Below are 16,225 nucleotides of genomic sequence, written 5' to 3'. Positions count from 1 at the left end.
AATGAAACAGCTGAAGAAAGTTGGAACTAAGACATTATCCTGAGGAACTCCTGCAGAGATATCCTGGAGCTAAGAAGATTGATCTCCAAGAACCACAACCACCCTGATTTGTGCCAGGTATTTCCCAACCAAGAGAGAGTTTGTCCCCTTATACCCATTGATTCCAGCCTTGCTCAGGCTCCTTGATGCCACACTCAGTGAAATCGAACCTTGACATCAAGGGCTGTTGTTCTCACCTCTGCAATTCAGCTCTATTATGCATGTTTGAATCAAAGTTGTAATGGGGTCAGGGGTCGAGTTGGCCTTGGCGGAACCCAAACTGGGCGTCAGTGAGCAGGTTATTGCTAAGCAAGTGCTGCTTGATAGTCCTGTTGATGATACCTTCCATCACTTTCCTGATGATCATGAGCAGACTGGTGAGGCAGTAATCGGCTGGGTTAAATTTGTCCTGCTTTTTGTACACAGGACATACCTGATCAATTTTCAACATTGTCGGAAGATGCCAATGAGTAGCTGTGTTGGAACATCTTGATTAGGGATGTGTCAAGTTCTGGAGCACATGTATTCAGTACTACTGCCAGAATACTGTCAGGGCCCAAAGCTTTTGCACTGTCCAGTGACTCCAACTGTTTCTTGATATCATGTAGAGTGAATCAAATTGGCTGAAGACTGCCATCTGAGATGCTGGGACCAGTGGAGGAGAATAAGATAGATCATCCACTCAGCATTTCTTGCTGATGATTGTTCCAAATGTTTTAGCCTTAACCTTTGCACTAATATGCTGGGCTCTTCCATCATTCAGATGGAGATATTTGTGGAGGCTCTTCCTCTATTCACAACTGGATGTGGCAGGAATGTTTGGTAGTTTCACCAGCTTGATACCTCTATTTTAGGTATGTGTGGTGTTGCTCTACTGTGCAGGGCTACCAACATACTCTTCAAGTTTAACTTAATTTCTCTGCTTTACCATTCTATTCCACTAGAAATGAACACAAACACTTTGTACAATATTTTTAAATGGTCGAATGAACCTGTGCTTCTAATCCCTCACCTCCATCCAAAGCCCTAAAGGAACCTTCCGCGTCCATCAAAGTTTTACCTGCACATCCACCAATATCATTTATTGTATCTGTTGCTCTCGGTGCAGTCTCCTCTACATTGGGGAGACTGGACGCCTCCTAGCAGAGCGCTTTAGGGAACATCTCTGGGAGCAAATGCGAGGTCTTGCACTTTTGAAAAAAGAATACAAGCATGGACTACTTTCTAAACGGTGAGAAAATTCGTAAAGCCAAAGTACAGAGGGATCTGGGAGTGCGAGTTGAGGATTCTCTAAAGGTAAACATGCAGGTTGAGTCTGTGATTAAGAAAGCGAATGCAATGTTGTCAATTATCTCAAGAGGGTTGGAATATAAAAGCACAGTTGTGCTACTGAGACTTTATAAAGCTCTGGTTAGGCCCCATTTGGAGTACTGTATACAGTTTTGGTCCCCACACCTCAGGAAGGACATACTGGAACTGGAGCGTGTCCAGCGGAGATTCACACGGATGATCCCTGGAATGACAGGTCTAACATATGAGGAACGGCTGAGGATCCTGAGATTGTATTCATTGGAGTTTAGAAGATTAAGGAGAGACTTAATAGAGACGTACAAAATAATACATGGCTTGGAAAAGGTAGATGCTAGGAAATTGTTTCAGTTAAACGAGGAGACTAGGACCCGTGGACACAGCCTTAGAATTAGACGGGGTAAATTCAGAACAGAAATGCGGAGACATTCCTTCAGCCAGAGAGTGGTGGGCCTGTGGAATTCATTGCAGTGGAAGCCGGGACGCTAAATGTCTTCAAGGCCGAGATTGATAGATTCTTGTTGTATAGAGGAATTAAGGGCTACGGAGAGAACGCTGGTAAGTGGAGCTGAAATGCGCATCAGCCATGATTGAATGGCGGAGTGGACACGATGGGCCGAATGGCCTTACTTCCACTCCTATGTCTTATATGCTCGGGTTACAGCTTATAGGAATGGATAGAGGCAATTCTGTAGAAGTTTCAATTAAGAACAAAAGACATCATTCTGTAAATCCATGCTAATGTTTAATCTCTACAGAAGCAATTATCCTAATCCTCTTGCCTGCTTTTAATCTGCTTTTTCTTCAACTGTCTATCCAGCATGTGCTCTTCCAGCTCCATTAATCCAGAATCTGGTTTCCAGCATCTGCAGTCATAGTTTTTACCTTCTAATTTTAGTCATTAGCATATCTGTAACTTCATATCCCTCTGATCCTATAACCCATTTATAGATTTATTGACCACTTCCTATCACAGTACTGCACCATACATTTCTATACTGAATTCTGTGTGCTGGTCACATACCCATTTGACAAGTTTGTTATTGTCTTCTTATGTTTTGTTTCAGTCCTCCCCAGTACTAACTACACCCTCCTCCTTTAACGGATTACCTTTAATCTCTAGGACCAAGCTTTGCCTATCAATGCAGACAGACGCCAAAATTCTGTCCCTCTGAACTTGTGAATCAAGGAGGTCACAGGGCCATGCTGAGTTTGGGTTTCCTTCAGGTGTGAATCACTTCTGCACACAGGTCCCAAAAAAGGTCTGTAAAGCGAGGAAGATGCTGGATACATCCAGTCCTACTCTGTTTTCTATTTTGTTGGCTGTTCATTGTTTCTTCTCTCTTGGCTTCACATGTTCCAACTTTCAATCTGAGTCTACCTCAAAGTATCTTTGAAAGTATCTTCCATGAATCAAATATGTTTTTCTGAAATGGGGGCAACCCGAACAACATGCAAGATTTCAACTTTAGCCTAATCAACATCTGATGTAAGCTCAAAATGAATTTTTTATTTTTATATTCAGCAACCTAATGTATAAAACACAAGATTCTGTCTTTCTATCTGCTTTTCACCCTCATAAGTTCAAAAATAATGCTTCTAAATCTCTTTATCACTGTGTTCCATCAATCGGCTCTGACTTTTAAATCCCACAGAACTGAAAAGACATTCCAGTCCAATACTTGAGAAAGTGTCAAACAAAGATGTGGTCTGCTCTCTTAGGCAAATACAAAATATCTCACGACACTATTCTAAAGATGAAGATAGTCTGTTGTCCTGGCCAAGATTTATCCCTCAAATAACATCACCAAAACATATTTGAAACATGTTGTCACACTAGTATTTGCCGGAACTTTGTGAACTTTCCTTTATTACAATGACTCGAATTAAAATGTACTTAATTGACTGAGATCCTGAGATCACAAAAAGTGCTACATAAATGCAGATTTTCTTTCTTTTTCAATGTGGCCAGATAACTTTTTTCTATTTGTTCTACTCCAAAATGTAATCTCTTAGAATTCTATCTACTAACTACCTGTCCACTTGGAGATTTTTTTCCTGTAACTTCTGGCATTTTTCTGCACAGGCTTGTGTCTATCCAACTTCTGAGTATCAATGACACTACAGCAAGACAACTTTAGAAAAATGATACATTGGAATCAGAGGCACATACTGGGACTGCACCAAAAGGGGGCCGGGGTTTCAATTTAGTGCACACACTTGCTCATTATTATATTTGAGATATCTGCCACAGGATTCACGTTTCTGCAAATTAATGCAAAATACCATCTAACATTCAATGCTGAAGATTTACTGCTCCCACACTGCAAACCTTTGGACATTTTAAGACCACTTCCTCAGCTATACATCATATAAAACTTCTAAATTCAAAAATAAAATAAACAGCTTGAAACAGAAACATTTTCATCACAAAGCAGAAATTAATTGTTAATCATTTCCTTTGAAGAAAGATCTGGATTTTCTTTTTTTGGTAGTTTCAAATTAGTAGTATCTGATTACTGAACATTTAATATCCCCAGTATCAAACATTCAGGATATGGCTATTGTAGCATAGTGTCTCTCTAGGGCAGCACAGTGGCTAGCACTGCTGCCTCACAATGCCAAGGACCCAGGTTTCATTCCACCCTTAGGCGACTGTATGGAGTTTGCACATTCTCCCTCCGTCTGTATGGGTTTCCTCCTGGTAGTGAGATTTCTTTGGATTTCCACAGATTGGCAATGCTAAATTGCCCATTGTGTCCAGGGATGTACAGGCCAGGTGGTTTAACCATGGGAAATGCAGACTTAGAGGGATAGGATAGTGGGGTAGGTCTGGATGGGCTGCTCTTCGGAGGATTACCGTGAGCTCAATGGCTGAATGGCCTGTTTCCACACTGTAGGGATTCTTATCTCAAAGTTTGAAAGTCTGTTCCAGTAGTGTGTCATAACGTTTCTGAATCTTAACGCTAAACACTACACCACTAAACAAATTACCAGGTTAGTTTTCATCACTACTTGTGGGACACTACAGTATTGCACAAATGAGCACCATGTTTGTTCACTGATCAAATGGCACAACTCAATAAGTAATCAATTGACTGTGAGCCACTTTGGGGTAATCTAATGATGCTAAAGAACTGACTGAAAAAAAACTTACATTTTCAGTTCAAACTTACCAGTGCAAAGAGAATAGGTTTCATTCTGGAATTCACTGTAATAACCATTTGCACAGTCTAGACAGTCTTCGCCTTTGTATTCCTTGGTACAACTACAAGAGCCATCACCAGTCCGTGTACCATCGCCATTGCATGAACCATGCCCATTACAGGGTTTATCAGCACCGCCAGGACATTCTTTAAACACAAAATACACCTTATTAAACACACGGGAGCCACTTGAGAAATAGAGGTTGATATTGTAATTTGCTGGACTTCAAGATATCACTGTCCATTATTTTAATCTCTCCTAAGCTAGTGATGCAGAATGGAATAGTGTTCCAGAGTTAATGACAGGTCTCCATTACATCAGCCTAATGACTGTTGTGTATGAGATTGTAAGTGGAGTAATAACAACCTTTTAGACTGTGGGAGTATTTAAATCAAACTTTCTCCTCACATGCAGTTACTGTCAATGGTCACTAGATACACAGTGATCCAAGACAGAAACTCCAGTTATTACCAATGTACAAAACAACCAAAGCCCTCATTACTATCCTTGCTGAAGCCAGCTCAGCAAACACAAAGGGTACACACACTTGATCCAAATCAGTCAGAAGTATAGCACACTGCATTTATCTATGGAGTCATCAGGAAGACGGATTAATGTCCTGTCTAAAAAACTAAAGTTACAGTAAATAAAGCAGATAGGATATTTTAGTAACAATGTACTTACCATGCTGGATATGTTTTAGTTTTGCTAACAATAAAGACACAATAGAATCACATATAGCACAATAAAATGTACTAATAATGATTCCGAAAAATACTAACACAATAATAATCAAGCAGGTCCACTAATGGCATGTGATATAACATGTGGTATTTGAGATGGACGGCCTGCTGAGGTGGCTGATCTAAGTGTTTCATTTGGCAACAGTGCCCCTTAGATGCAAACTGCTATCAGATGACCTGTGTGAGAAAGCGCTTGGGCGTACTCTTAAAAGTGGCCAGTCAGCCAAGTTCATATTTATTTTTGCAAGGTTTGTAGCTCAGGTTGAGGTTTAGGGTGTAGGTTTGCTCACTGAGCTGTAGGTTTGATATCCAGACTTTTCATTACCTGGCTAGGTAACATCATCAGTGGCGACCTCCAAGTGAAGCGAAGCTGTTGTCTCCTGCTTTCTATTTATATGTTTGTCCTGGATGGGGTTCCTGGAGTTTGTGGTGATGTCATTTCCTGTTCGTTTTCTGAGGGGTTGATAGATGGTATCTAGACCTATGTGTTTGTTTATGGCGTGGTGGTTGGATTGCCAGGTCTCTAGGAATTCTCTGGCATGTCTTTGCTTAGCCTGTCCCAGAATAGGAAATGACATCACCACAAACCCCTGGAACCCCATCCAGGACAAATATATAAATAGAAAGCAGGAGACAACAGCTTCGCTTCACTTGGAGGTCGTCACTGATGATATTACCTAGCCAGGTAATGAAACATCTGGATATCAAACCTACAGCTCAGCGAGCAAACCTACACCCTAAACCCCTTCATACTTATTGTTGAGCCTCATACCAGAAAACATTGCCAGTTGGATGAGGTATGAGGACAGCCAATGCCAGTGAAACCATACCTCAATGTGAATCAATGCCCCCTGTATAGGATGCAATAAAATTGAAGTAAGAGAAAAATAAAGTCAGTTCATAACTGCACATGGAAAATACAACATGTGAAAAGTAATCTCCCACTCCAGTTATCAGTCAAATACAGTTCAATAGAGACAGCATCTATCAGCTTCTATTTATTCAGGATGTATGCACCTTACAGTTGAGCCTAGACTCTATTTTAAAGTCCACTTGCTTTTAATGATATTGGATACTATCCTGCTGTGAGAAATTAAAAGCATGATGCACGTAAACATTGTTTACAAGCTGACCATTCACTGCTGTCTATCAGCCCTGGATATTAAATAAAAATACCAATCAGGGAAGAAGCAGGCAAAATTAAAGAAAATAAAAACAACTGTAAAGCAGGGCTCAACATGCAAAGGGGTGGTGGGTGAGTCCACCCCTAAAAGTGCCTGGGAAAAAAATCGATTCCAGGGGGCAATCAACCAGAGAGGCGTGACCCTTGTAAGTAAGTGTAAGGGAATCACAGGCTTGTTCTCTCCTGCATAATGCTGATGGGCCCACTCGTAAAACTATCAGCAAAAGCCACCAGAGAAACAACCTGGGGCTAGTGAAGCAAGCAGGGATGTAAATGCTGATGATGGAAGGTTTGCTAGGGGAGGGTCAAGATGCCTTTTTACCTGAGCCAAGAAACAGCCACTTTTATTTTGTTAGGACTGGAAGCCACTCTTTTGGTGAGGTGGCCAGCAGCAAGGTCTTGGGGAGGTGGGAGGATGTTGGAGGGCAGAAAGGCTGCATAGAAAATTTGGGAGAGGGAGACTGCAAAGAAGTTAAAACAATTTTAAACTTATCAACAGAGGAGTGCTCCGCTAACTGGAAATCAGACAAATTTGATATCACCAAAGTCCTGAATTACTTGCAAATGAATGCAATTTCTATATCTTTTGTCCAGAAGCTACTGCATGGAGAAAAATGCAATGGATGCTGTTGTAATGAACACTGTCAATTGTTAAATTTAATTCTGAAATTGAGATGCAGTAAGAATTGCTTGGTTAAAATATTCCAGCTCTGTGAACATGCAATGAAATCATTAGCTGCGACTTGCAGAGTGTGTTTAAGGTGATGGTTTTGTGTTGCAGAAACATGTATTAGTGGTTTTGAAAAAAAAACTTGCCAACTTACGCCTGTGGCCTTGCATAAAGCTAAATACATCCGAGAAATGAATGCTTTCCCTGTGGGTTGGAAATTTATGTTTAATGGACGGTTAGTAAATTAGGGCATTGATGATTTCTTCTAATTATTATGACATGAAGGGGAACCCATCTGTTAATTAAACCAAACACCCAGAAAAGCTCACCTCCTCACGTAATCTGTTAAAATAGAAGTGACAGAGAACTCCCAAATTCCACTATTTAAAGAAAATAACATCAATTTATCTTTTCAACTCTATTCACTATTCTAAGTCCCCTTTTCTCTTAACTGCTTATTATCTGCCTCCAACTCTATAACAATATGCTGTTCCAATAAGACACTTATTAAGATTACATCAACTTAATTTCAAAGCCACACAGCCGCTGTCGGCTTCATTGCTTTTCTGCTTCTGGCTGAGGATTTCCCTGGGTCATTTTCTTTCTTTTTACTGCGAATATGTTTCATATGAAAAGGCTTCTTTGATAGAGAGTATTTCCTAATTTCTTGGAGAGCAAGATGTTAGATCTCCAGGCTTATCTGTCTCGATGGCAGTTGCTTTCTCTAATTTTCAAAATGCACACATTTTTATACCCCCAACATCGAACCAATGATCATTTCATTGGTTCGATGTTGGCAAAACAATAAATTCATATTTGATTCGGTTTTAGTATCCTGGGGCATAATTTAAACTGATTTGATGACAATTTGAATTTAACCAAACAGCAACTAAAACTTAAGGATCTATTTCACAGCCAAATGTTACATATTTTCGATTTTCCAACACAGTCTGGGACTGCCATCTAGTCATATACATAGGTGCTTGTGAGTTCTCAGTTCAGAACAACATTCTCTCTCTCATGAAGGTACAGTACACACTTTCAACTTCATAATGTAATTCTATTGCTGTATGAGTCTAAACACCACATATGTCAACAGAAGTACAGAAATTCATGTTACTATTAATGCTACGTCATCTAATAAAGGAATTAGTTTGAATGAAAAGGCAATCCCTATAAAATCTCAAGAGGAGTCACCAAGAAAAAGAAAGTTTCATGTTATGTTATAAAGTACCCATTAATTTGGCAAATCAATACAATTAATTTGTTGAGTGGAATTTTACTCTCCATTTCTTAATAAAACCCCATTGGACTGCTTGGAACACGGAACTGTTAATGGGTGTATATGACTACTTCATTGCTTCAAATAACATTTGGTCTCTACTTTAATCTGGTGTAGTGTTTGTCAGTCAGCAACATGCTTTGCATATGGTTCAAAGTAAATAAACGGGTCTTAATAACATAGGATCAAATTTTCTGCTGGCCAGAGATTTATTGTGTGAACATAGATCAGAATTGCACAAAAGGGTCCCTGAGGAATCATCATCGTAGCACACGCTGAAGGAATTGCCCAGGAAATTGACTTTTCCAGCAAAATAAGAAAGTTCGGAGGATTCCAATGAAATTAAGCAAAATAATTACGCGGGCTGCCTTCGGATCTGTCCCAAGCCTCTGGTCCGGCATCACCGACATTTGATTAGATCCCATCATCCCCCTCTCACGAGAAACCATCCTCTACTAGAACAAACCAAACAGCTTACTGGACCCAACCCAAACCTGCAGTGCTAGTGTCAAAACTCCCAGATTCATCAATTACCCTTCCCACCAAGCTAACCCATGTTCTCCTACCATAAATACCTATCTGTCCCCTTGACAGCTGGTATCATACCCTCTCCCCAACTCTCACCATATCCAGTGGCACCTATCCATCTGGCACGCTGCTTACCTGGCCCTTACCACCCTAACCATTTGGCACCCAAACACCCAGCATCTTAACATCACACTTGCCCCGTGTCAGCAGCTATCAAAGTGGCTACCAGGACCATTAAACTTCAAATTATGGCAACTGACTGCTGGGTAAAGGGAGAGTGGTTTGCCTTCCTCTTACAGTTCTACATTACAAAACAAAGCTGTCAGAATGGAATGACACCTCCAAACTTCTGAGGGGGGGCTGTGATCAGAATCTGCTCTCAGATCTGCAGAGCTCCCTTCTTTAATAGAAAATGGCCTGTGTGGCAACCTGTAGGGATTGCCTCTCATTGAGAAACTGTCCCTTACTTATGGAAGGAATCTGCCGAACTATAAAAGAAGGTTAGTTAAGCATTAACACCATTGAAAAGGGCATTTTATTAAAATGCACTAAGGTGCCAGACATTTGTTTTAGGAAGAAACTAATTGTACAAATTTGAACTGAATTAAGACAACGTTTAAATCATGTTACAAATGATGCTTATAAATGCTCAGAAAATGAATTACAGTACCAACACAGTCGACACCAAAGGTACCAGCAGGACAGCAAGCTTTAATTGTATCCACGCAAAACCAGAGGAAGAAATTAGGATGATTTTTCTGCCTGCAGTTAAAAAGAATGATTTTAAACTTGAATGAAACAAAGTGATCATATACAAAACAAAGAAGGTGATTCAGTCCATTTAGCCTGTACTAGCTTTTGAAAGGATTATTCAATTCATACTATTCCTTTCAAGTTTTCCTGAAATTCTTTACATATCCACTTTCTTCTTGAAAGATGTTTTCTGACAAACACTCAACACAATTACAGCAATTACAATATAATAATTAGTCCTTCAGTGAAAACATCATTAGGCATTAAATATAAAAGTTATGAAACATGTCACTGAAGTCAAACCTAACTCCATTTTGAATAGATACTGGACAAAAATAAAAGAACATTGTAACCTATTTAACACAATACCAATAATTTTGTTTCTTTTTTAATTATAATGTTTGGAGGAATTTATTTGTTTTTGAACCAGTTTAGGAATGATTCTGGTATCCAGACACTTCAAAATTCTGGTCCACTCAGAACCTATGAAATGCACTAGAAATCAGTTCACTTGTTAAAAGGAATTTTTGAGAAGTAAAAATCTGTACAGTCTTTGTATTTTAATAAAAATTGGAATTTCAGATCCATGAAGAAAACTGCACCAGCGATCTTAGTGAAAAAGAAACAAACTTTTTCTGTCACTCAGATTTTCAACGAAGCAAGATTATAATACGTCAAAAAAATTGTCAAATTTCTTTGAGTTATCCTATCTCAACTAATTCAAACATAGGTCACTTGAATTAATCTCATCCTCCCTGTGTTAGAGAAAATCAAATCAAAAGTAGAACCAAACTTGTAACATGTTACTACTAATCAGCAACTCCTCTTGGAAAACAAGTGCATCTAGATGTTAGATAGAGATATGGTCAAATCAGAAGTGATACCTTAAAAAGTATTGCTTACTGACAACGTTGGCACAGAGCAAAGTACAGTTTTATAGTGCTTGCGTTGTAATAGATTTCAAAATACTTTCTAACCTAATTAAGAAATGTTAGATATGAAGTCGGAGAGAGAATAAAAACAAGACCAAAAAGTAGGGAGCAAAGTGACAAAGAAGGGATAGGTAGCCACACAATTCTTGAGATCAAGCTTGTACTGACTGCGTATGCAACTAATCGTGAAAGGAAGGGGAGAGAACAGATGGAGTGAGAATCAGGGCAAGGAGGAAAGTATATGGAAGCACAAGAGAATGTTACAGACTCAAAAAAAAAATTAAATCCAATTATGTCACAGATTTAATAATGAAAAGAAAACTATTTAATAATTAAGAAACTTACATTGTGAACCACCAACGCTCGATATACTCTTCATGGGTTTCCACCATAAGATTACATTCAAATTCAGAATTCTCACACAAGGACTCTATAATCTCTACAAGACGGGTCTCACTAAATTAAAAAGAACAGTTAAGAGCAAAAATAATATTCTGCTCAAGTACCCAATTAACAATCCTACCCTCTGATTTAAATGTGCAACATTTCAAAATGTATATTATTCTTCACATAATGGATTGTTTTAGAAATTCTATTATCGCGCAAGTATGTAATATTGTAACTACTTTTGTTTTCCGCACATTTCCTCAACTCCAGTAGCTCAATTTGCTATTAATTAGATACAAATAAGTGAAAGTAATTCAATTCCTTGACACAGGTGTCTGTAAAAAACAAACTTCTATGCCATATTAGAATGGTCAAGTCTGGAGATACAAAAGCATAGAGAAATATTTCAACAAATGAAGCAAGACAAGGTGGAGTTCGTTATTATTGTGCAATCCAAATTTGGAGACAGGACTGAAGATAATTGTAGAAGTCATCTCAATTCTTAATATTTATTGTACACGAAGATATTTCTGAGACAATTCAGAAGGAGAAGTCTTCAAAACATTATAGGCCAAACAATGTGGTGCTTACTAGCATATTTTGCATTGTAATCCATAACACATGACTGGTTAGTTATTGCTAGCAGGGGCATTGAAGCAATCTTAAGATCCTTTCAGATGCTCTGTGAAAAAGGAACTGTGATCAAACAATGTATACTCCTCTTCCCATCCACAGCAAATTAGTAACAACATAAACTCACTGACTCAAACATTCTGGGTGGCAAGTTGCCTGACCAATATTAAGGACTAGGATAAACTAGCATGTCATCCCTCAGAAAGTTAAAATGGGGATGACTCCTTTCAGCTCCAGTCAGCATCCCAGTGACTCAGACTGAATCCCCTGGCTCCAGTAAAGACTAACAAAAAGTGATGTCGATCCTCAGCACTTTGTTTGAGCCCAGGTTCAGCAGTCATCCCACATGTGTACTCCATTACTGAGGGAGATTAATCTATCTCCACTGCTAAACTTTTTAAAAAATCATTCATTTCAACTTCTCTAATAACGTTAGGTGGAATCCCTGGTTCCAGCAACCACCTTGATCCACACCAAGTCCTATTATCCCACACTCTCCAAACTCCTTTAGTTTTATGGCCAAATATGTCAGATTCATGATTAGTTGCTCTTGTTTTCTCAATTTCTTGATGGCCTCACTGAAGCCAACTTTTAAACTTGTTATATATGTTAATCGTTCACAAGCTCTCTCAGTTCCTCCAAAACCTAGCCTTCATATCTCACACTTCATGCCCTCCAATATCAGCTGCTCTTCCAACTACCACATGCTAGATTTCTGACACTTTTAGGTCCCTCATTTTCTTCTGCCCCTTTTCTCCAGGCCATATTTTATGTGTATTTCCTTGTTGTAAAGCAAGGAATCACACATCTCCCTGCATACAGGAGAAACAATGGCAATTTCAATCTATAAAGTTATTTCCTAAAAATTCACCAAATCTATTGCTTGATTTATAGTTTATAATGAGTACACTGATTTCAGAACCATGAGGATGCATTATGTAATAAATGATCAAATGCTTGAGCATTTCAGTGCAATTATTTTTAATTCATACACTAACCCTTTCAGCAAGTCAAAACCTGAATAGTCACACTGTTCTTATGTCTTTTCAAAGTTCTGAGAATCATTTGGAGACAGTGAGGACTGCAGATGCTGGAGAAATTAAGAGTTGATCAAGTGCGGCGCTGGAAACAACACTGAGAAATAAAGAGAGGGAGGGGTTGTGGCTAGGATGGCAATCCCCTGCTACCTTTGCCCACCCATTCCCATCCCCTAACTCTCCCCTTATTTATTTCTAAAACCCAGTCCCCCATCCCAGTCCTGATGAAGGGTTTAAGCACAAAATGTCAATTGTCTTGCTCCTCAGATGCTGCCTTTTTACTTTTTACAGCACCCCACTTTAACAACTCTGAGAATAAATTTGTACAACACAGACTAATGCCACTTAAAACAGAAATTCAATCTCCAGTCCAACTGTAATGCAAAACTTGTTCATAAATTGCATTAAGACAAAGCTATCAAACAACAGAACACAAATCTCCTATGCATTTTTCTTTCTGATCTTTCTTAATCTAATCACTACATAGGAGGCTATGTTTTTTTCTATTATTAAATGCACATTATGGCAGAATTGTTCAATGACTATTCAGAGTTGAGAGTGTGTTGCTGGGCAAGCATGGCAGGTCAGGCAGCAACTGAGGAACAGGAGAATCGACATTTCGGGCATAAGCCCTTCATCAGGAACGAAGCTCTTCCCGATGAAGGAGTTATGCCCGAAACGTCAATTCTCCTGCGCCTCGGATGCTGCCTGACCTGCTGTGCTCTCCCAGCCACACACTCGACCCTGATCTCCAGCATCTGCAGTCCTCACTTTCTCCTCAATGACTATTCACAACAGTCTTTACTCCTATGCTTATGCTTTAAATGGGAATTGCACTGAATATTAGTTTGGCATACTGGACAGTTCAGCCAAGTTCAAGGTTGGTGGACTTTCGTATTCGGATAGTACACATCCAATAAGCAATACAGAAATGGGACAGGAACTCTCTGAGCCTTTTACCTAAATGCCAATGTTGGGTGGTATGAGAAATTGCTTGTTTAAGCAAGGAACTCACATACATCCAATTTTCAATTACAAATGGTGCAAATGAGAATCAGTGAACTATTGTTCAATTAGCTTCAGATCCATTCTTGAAGCACGCTTGGTATTTATCTAGCCCAATATCTTTTACTGTTTTATTTAAAATGCAAAGTTACCCCACAGCTCAACTTATTATAATCTTCATTCATACCTACCTGAATTCATACTTTGACAAATACCTTTCTTCCCAGTCTGTATTTCCACCACCAAAATTCTTTCTGGAGGTATCTTCTACAGCCTAATTTTGAAAAATGATCATTTTCAAGTAATTTTGTACTTTATCTAGTTGCAAATAACATAGACATTAGGGCGGAGATATACTACTAATACTGCATTTTGCTTTATCTATCGACATTTGTGCACCATTTTGCCCATTATTACTCAAGTTTGAAGCACAAAAAAAGTGTTTGCATCACTGTCCTCTCAATCCCAAAACAATATTCTCAGGCACATATACATTCTTGATCAACTCTTGAAATTAAACAGAGAGCACAGTTTTACTCAATACAGTTTCTGCAATCTATTTGTTTATCTGAAAGGATTCCCCCATTCCCAACAAAAAGAGGAATTTTTAAAGCACTGATGGCCCAAATTCCAAAATCGTATGCACCGGATTAATTGGAGCAGTCAGCTACTGGATAAGGCATGAAGGTGAGATGAAAAATTACATTCAAAGATGTTTCTTCTCCTTTCACACCTATTCATCATTAGAGCATATTCGAACTAGTTTTCAGGGCTATACTGCCATAACTCAAATAAATCAGGTCTTGCCCATCAGCTAGATCACTGACTTAGGGACATCTTTACTTCCTCCTCTCTAAAGTACTCCAGTAAAAAGTTTTAAAACCATCCAGAAATGAATGAACTATATAACATGTAAATAGTTAGGATCCAACACATGATTTAACTAACTATACCTTGGAGAACAAAACCATTGGCTGCTTGCCCACAGAGTAATTAAGCATCATGTGTTAAATTCAAATCTTGTATAAATATTAAAATCTAACCAAGACAATGCATACACTTTTTTTTAATGCAATGCTATATAAAAAACCAATACATCAAAAGAAGTTAAAGTGCTATTGTTCCTTACTTGTTGAATAATGAAATGCCTGTTCAAACAAATAAGAACTTTATTGTTGAACTCAAGCTAATCTTAGATTCAAGAAACATGATCTGCACATTCAGGAGATGCAGTCATACATTAATGATAAAATTAAAACCACTCAAAAACTCAAACACACCACTGAAAATTATGAGTTGTTCTAACCTTTGAGATGAATTTGCATGGATACACATACATTACAAGGAAAACTGCCAAAATAACATCATTGAACACTTTACTGCTCCACTGTGAAGGACATAATTCAAACTCATTTTGGTGTATATACACAAATCTTAATACACTAGTTAAATATTTATAAAAAGAATGAACAGGACATTCAGCTCAAATAGAATCATACAGCACAGAAACAGATCCTTCAATCCAACCAAATTATGCTGACCATAATCTCAAACTAAACTAATCCCACCTGCCTGAGCTTTACCCAGATCTCTCCAAACATTTCTTATTCATGTACTCATCTATATGTCTTTTAAACATTGGAACTGTAGCTGCATCCACCACTTCTTCTGAAAGCTTATTCCACACACAAACCCCTTTCCGTGTAAAAGAAAATTAGCCCTCTTGTCTTTTTAAAAACTTTTTCCTCTCACCTTAAAAAATACCCACAAGTCTTGAAATCCTCCACTCTAGGGAAAAAAAAACACCTGCCATTCACCTTGTCTGTGCCCCTCATTATTTTATAAACTTCTATAAACCTCTCAACCTCATTCTCCAGTGAAAAATGTTAGAGACAAAAAAAAACTGCAGATGCTGGAATCTGAAGTAGACAGGCAAGAGGCTGGAAGAACACAGCAACTCAGGCGGCAGGAGAAGGTGCAGAAGTCGATGTTTCAGATGTATCACTCCTTCAGGACCCAGCCTATCCAGCCTCTCCTTATAATTCAAATCTGTATCATTGAATCAGATCATACTTAATCTGTATTTTAACTCAATGTATACAACTTAATTCTAAATTTCTTAATAGTTTTTACATAACAAAAACCTTTCACATTGTTAAAATGTTCAAATAGTCCAGCCTTAACATTTTTAAGAGTTCCGGATTTATTACACCTTTCATCTGAAGACGTGTTACACAACATCACTGCTGAACAGTCTAACTTTTAGAATATGACCTTACAGAGTATAGTCCCTGCCAATGTTCCCAAAACACTTTCAATTCATCATTCTGGTCCATCTCTGCATTTCTTAACATCTGTACATTTTTACTGTGATTCGCACTTTAACTAGTTAATTTTAATTTTTTTGACAATTATAAATCCTATAACAGCCAGATCCATTATATAAATGGATCTGGATTTATCAACGTTAAATGTGATAATAACTTTCTATTTACAAGGACCAGTCCCGGGTGGTGGC

General features: G+C 38.5%; 1 protein-coding gene across 5 annotated transcripts in view; it reads right to left on the bottom strand.

Moving 5' to 3' along the window:
• The window catches only part of LOC122561699 (cysteine-rich with EGF-like domain protein 2-A), a 30,795-nt gene that overhangs the window by 13,830 nt on the left and 740 nt on the right, over nt 1-16,225 (bottom strand). For 4 of the 5 annotated variants that reach the window (XM_043713722.1, XM_043713723.1, XM_043713726.1 and 1 more), the window contains exons 2-5: nt 13,899-13,981; nt 10,991-11,101; nt 9,631-9,722; nt 4,524-4,700 (exon numbers count right to left, since the gene is read on the bottom strand). In XM_043713722.1, the coding sequence (XP_043569657.1) occupies nt 4,524-4,700; nt 9,631-9,722; nt 10,991-11,101; nt 13,899-13,981 (463 nt within the window). The remainder of the gene's footprint in view (nt 1-4,523; nt 4,701-9,630; nt 9,723-10,990; nt 11,102-13,898; nt 13,982-16,225) is intronic. The other variant, XM_043713724.1, reaches the window with a different exon arrangement.

Source organism: Chiloscyllium plagiosum, chromosome 23 (assembly GCF_004010195.1).
Source record: "Chiloscyllium plagiosum isolate BGI_BamShark_2017 chromosome 23, ASM401019v2, whole genome shotgun sequence".
Lineage (NCBI taxonomy): Eukaryota > Metazoa > Chordata > Chondrichthyes > Orectolobiformes > Hemiscylliidae > Chiloscyllium > Chiloscyllium plagiosum.
The sequence above is the reverse complement of the archived record's forward strand: the minus strand, read 5'-3'. Positions and strand labels throughout refer to the sequence as shown.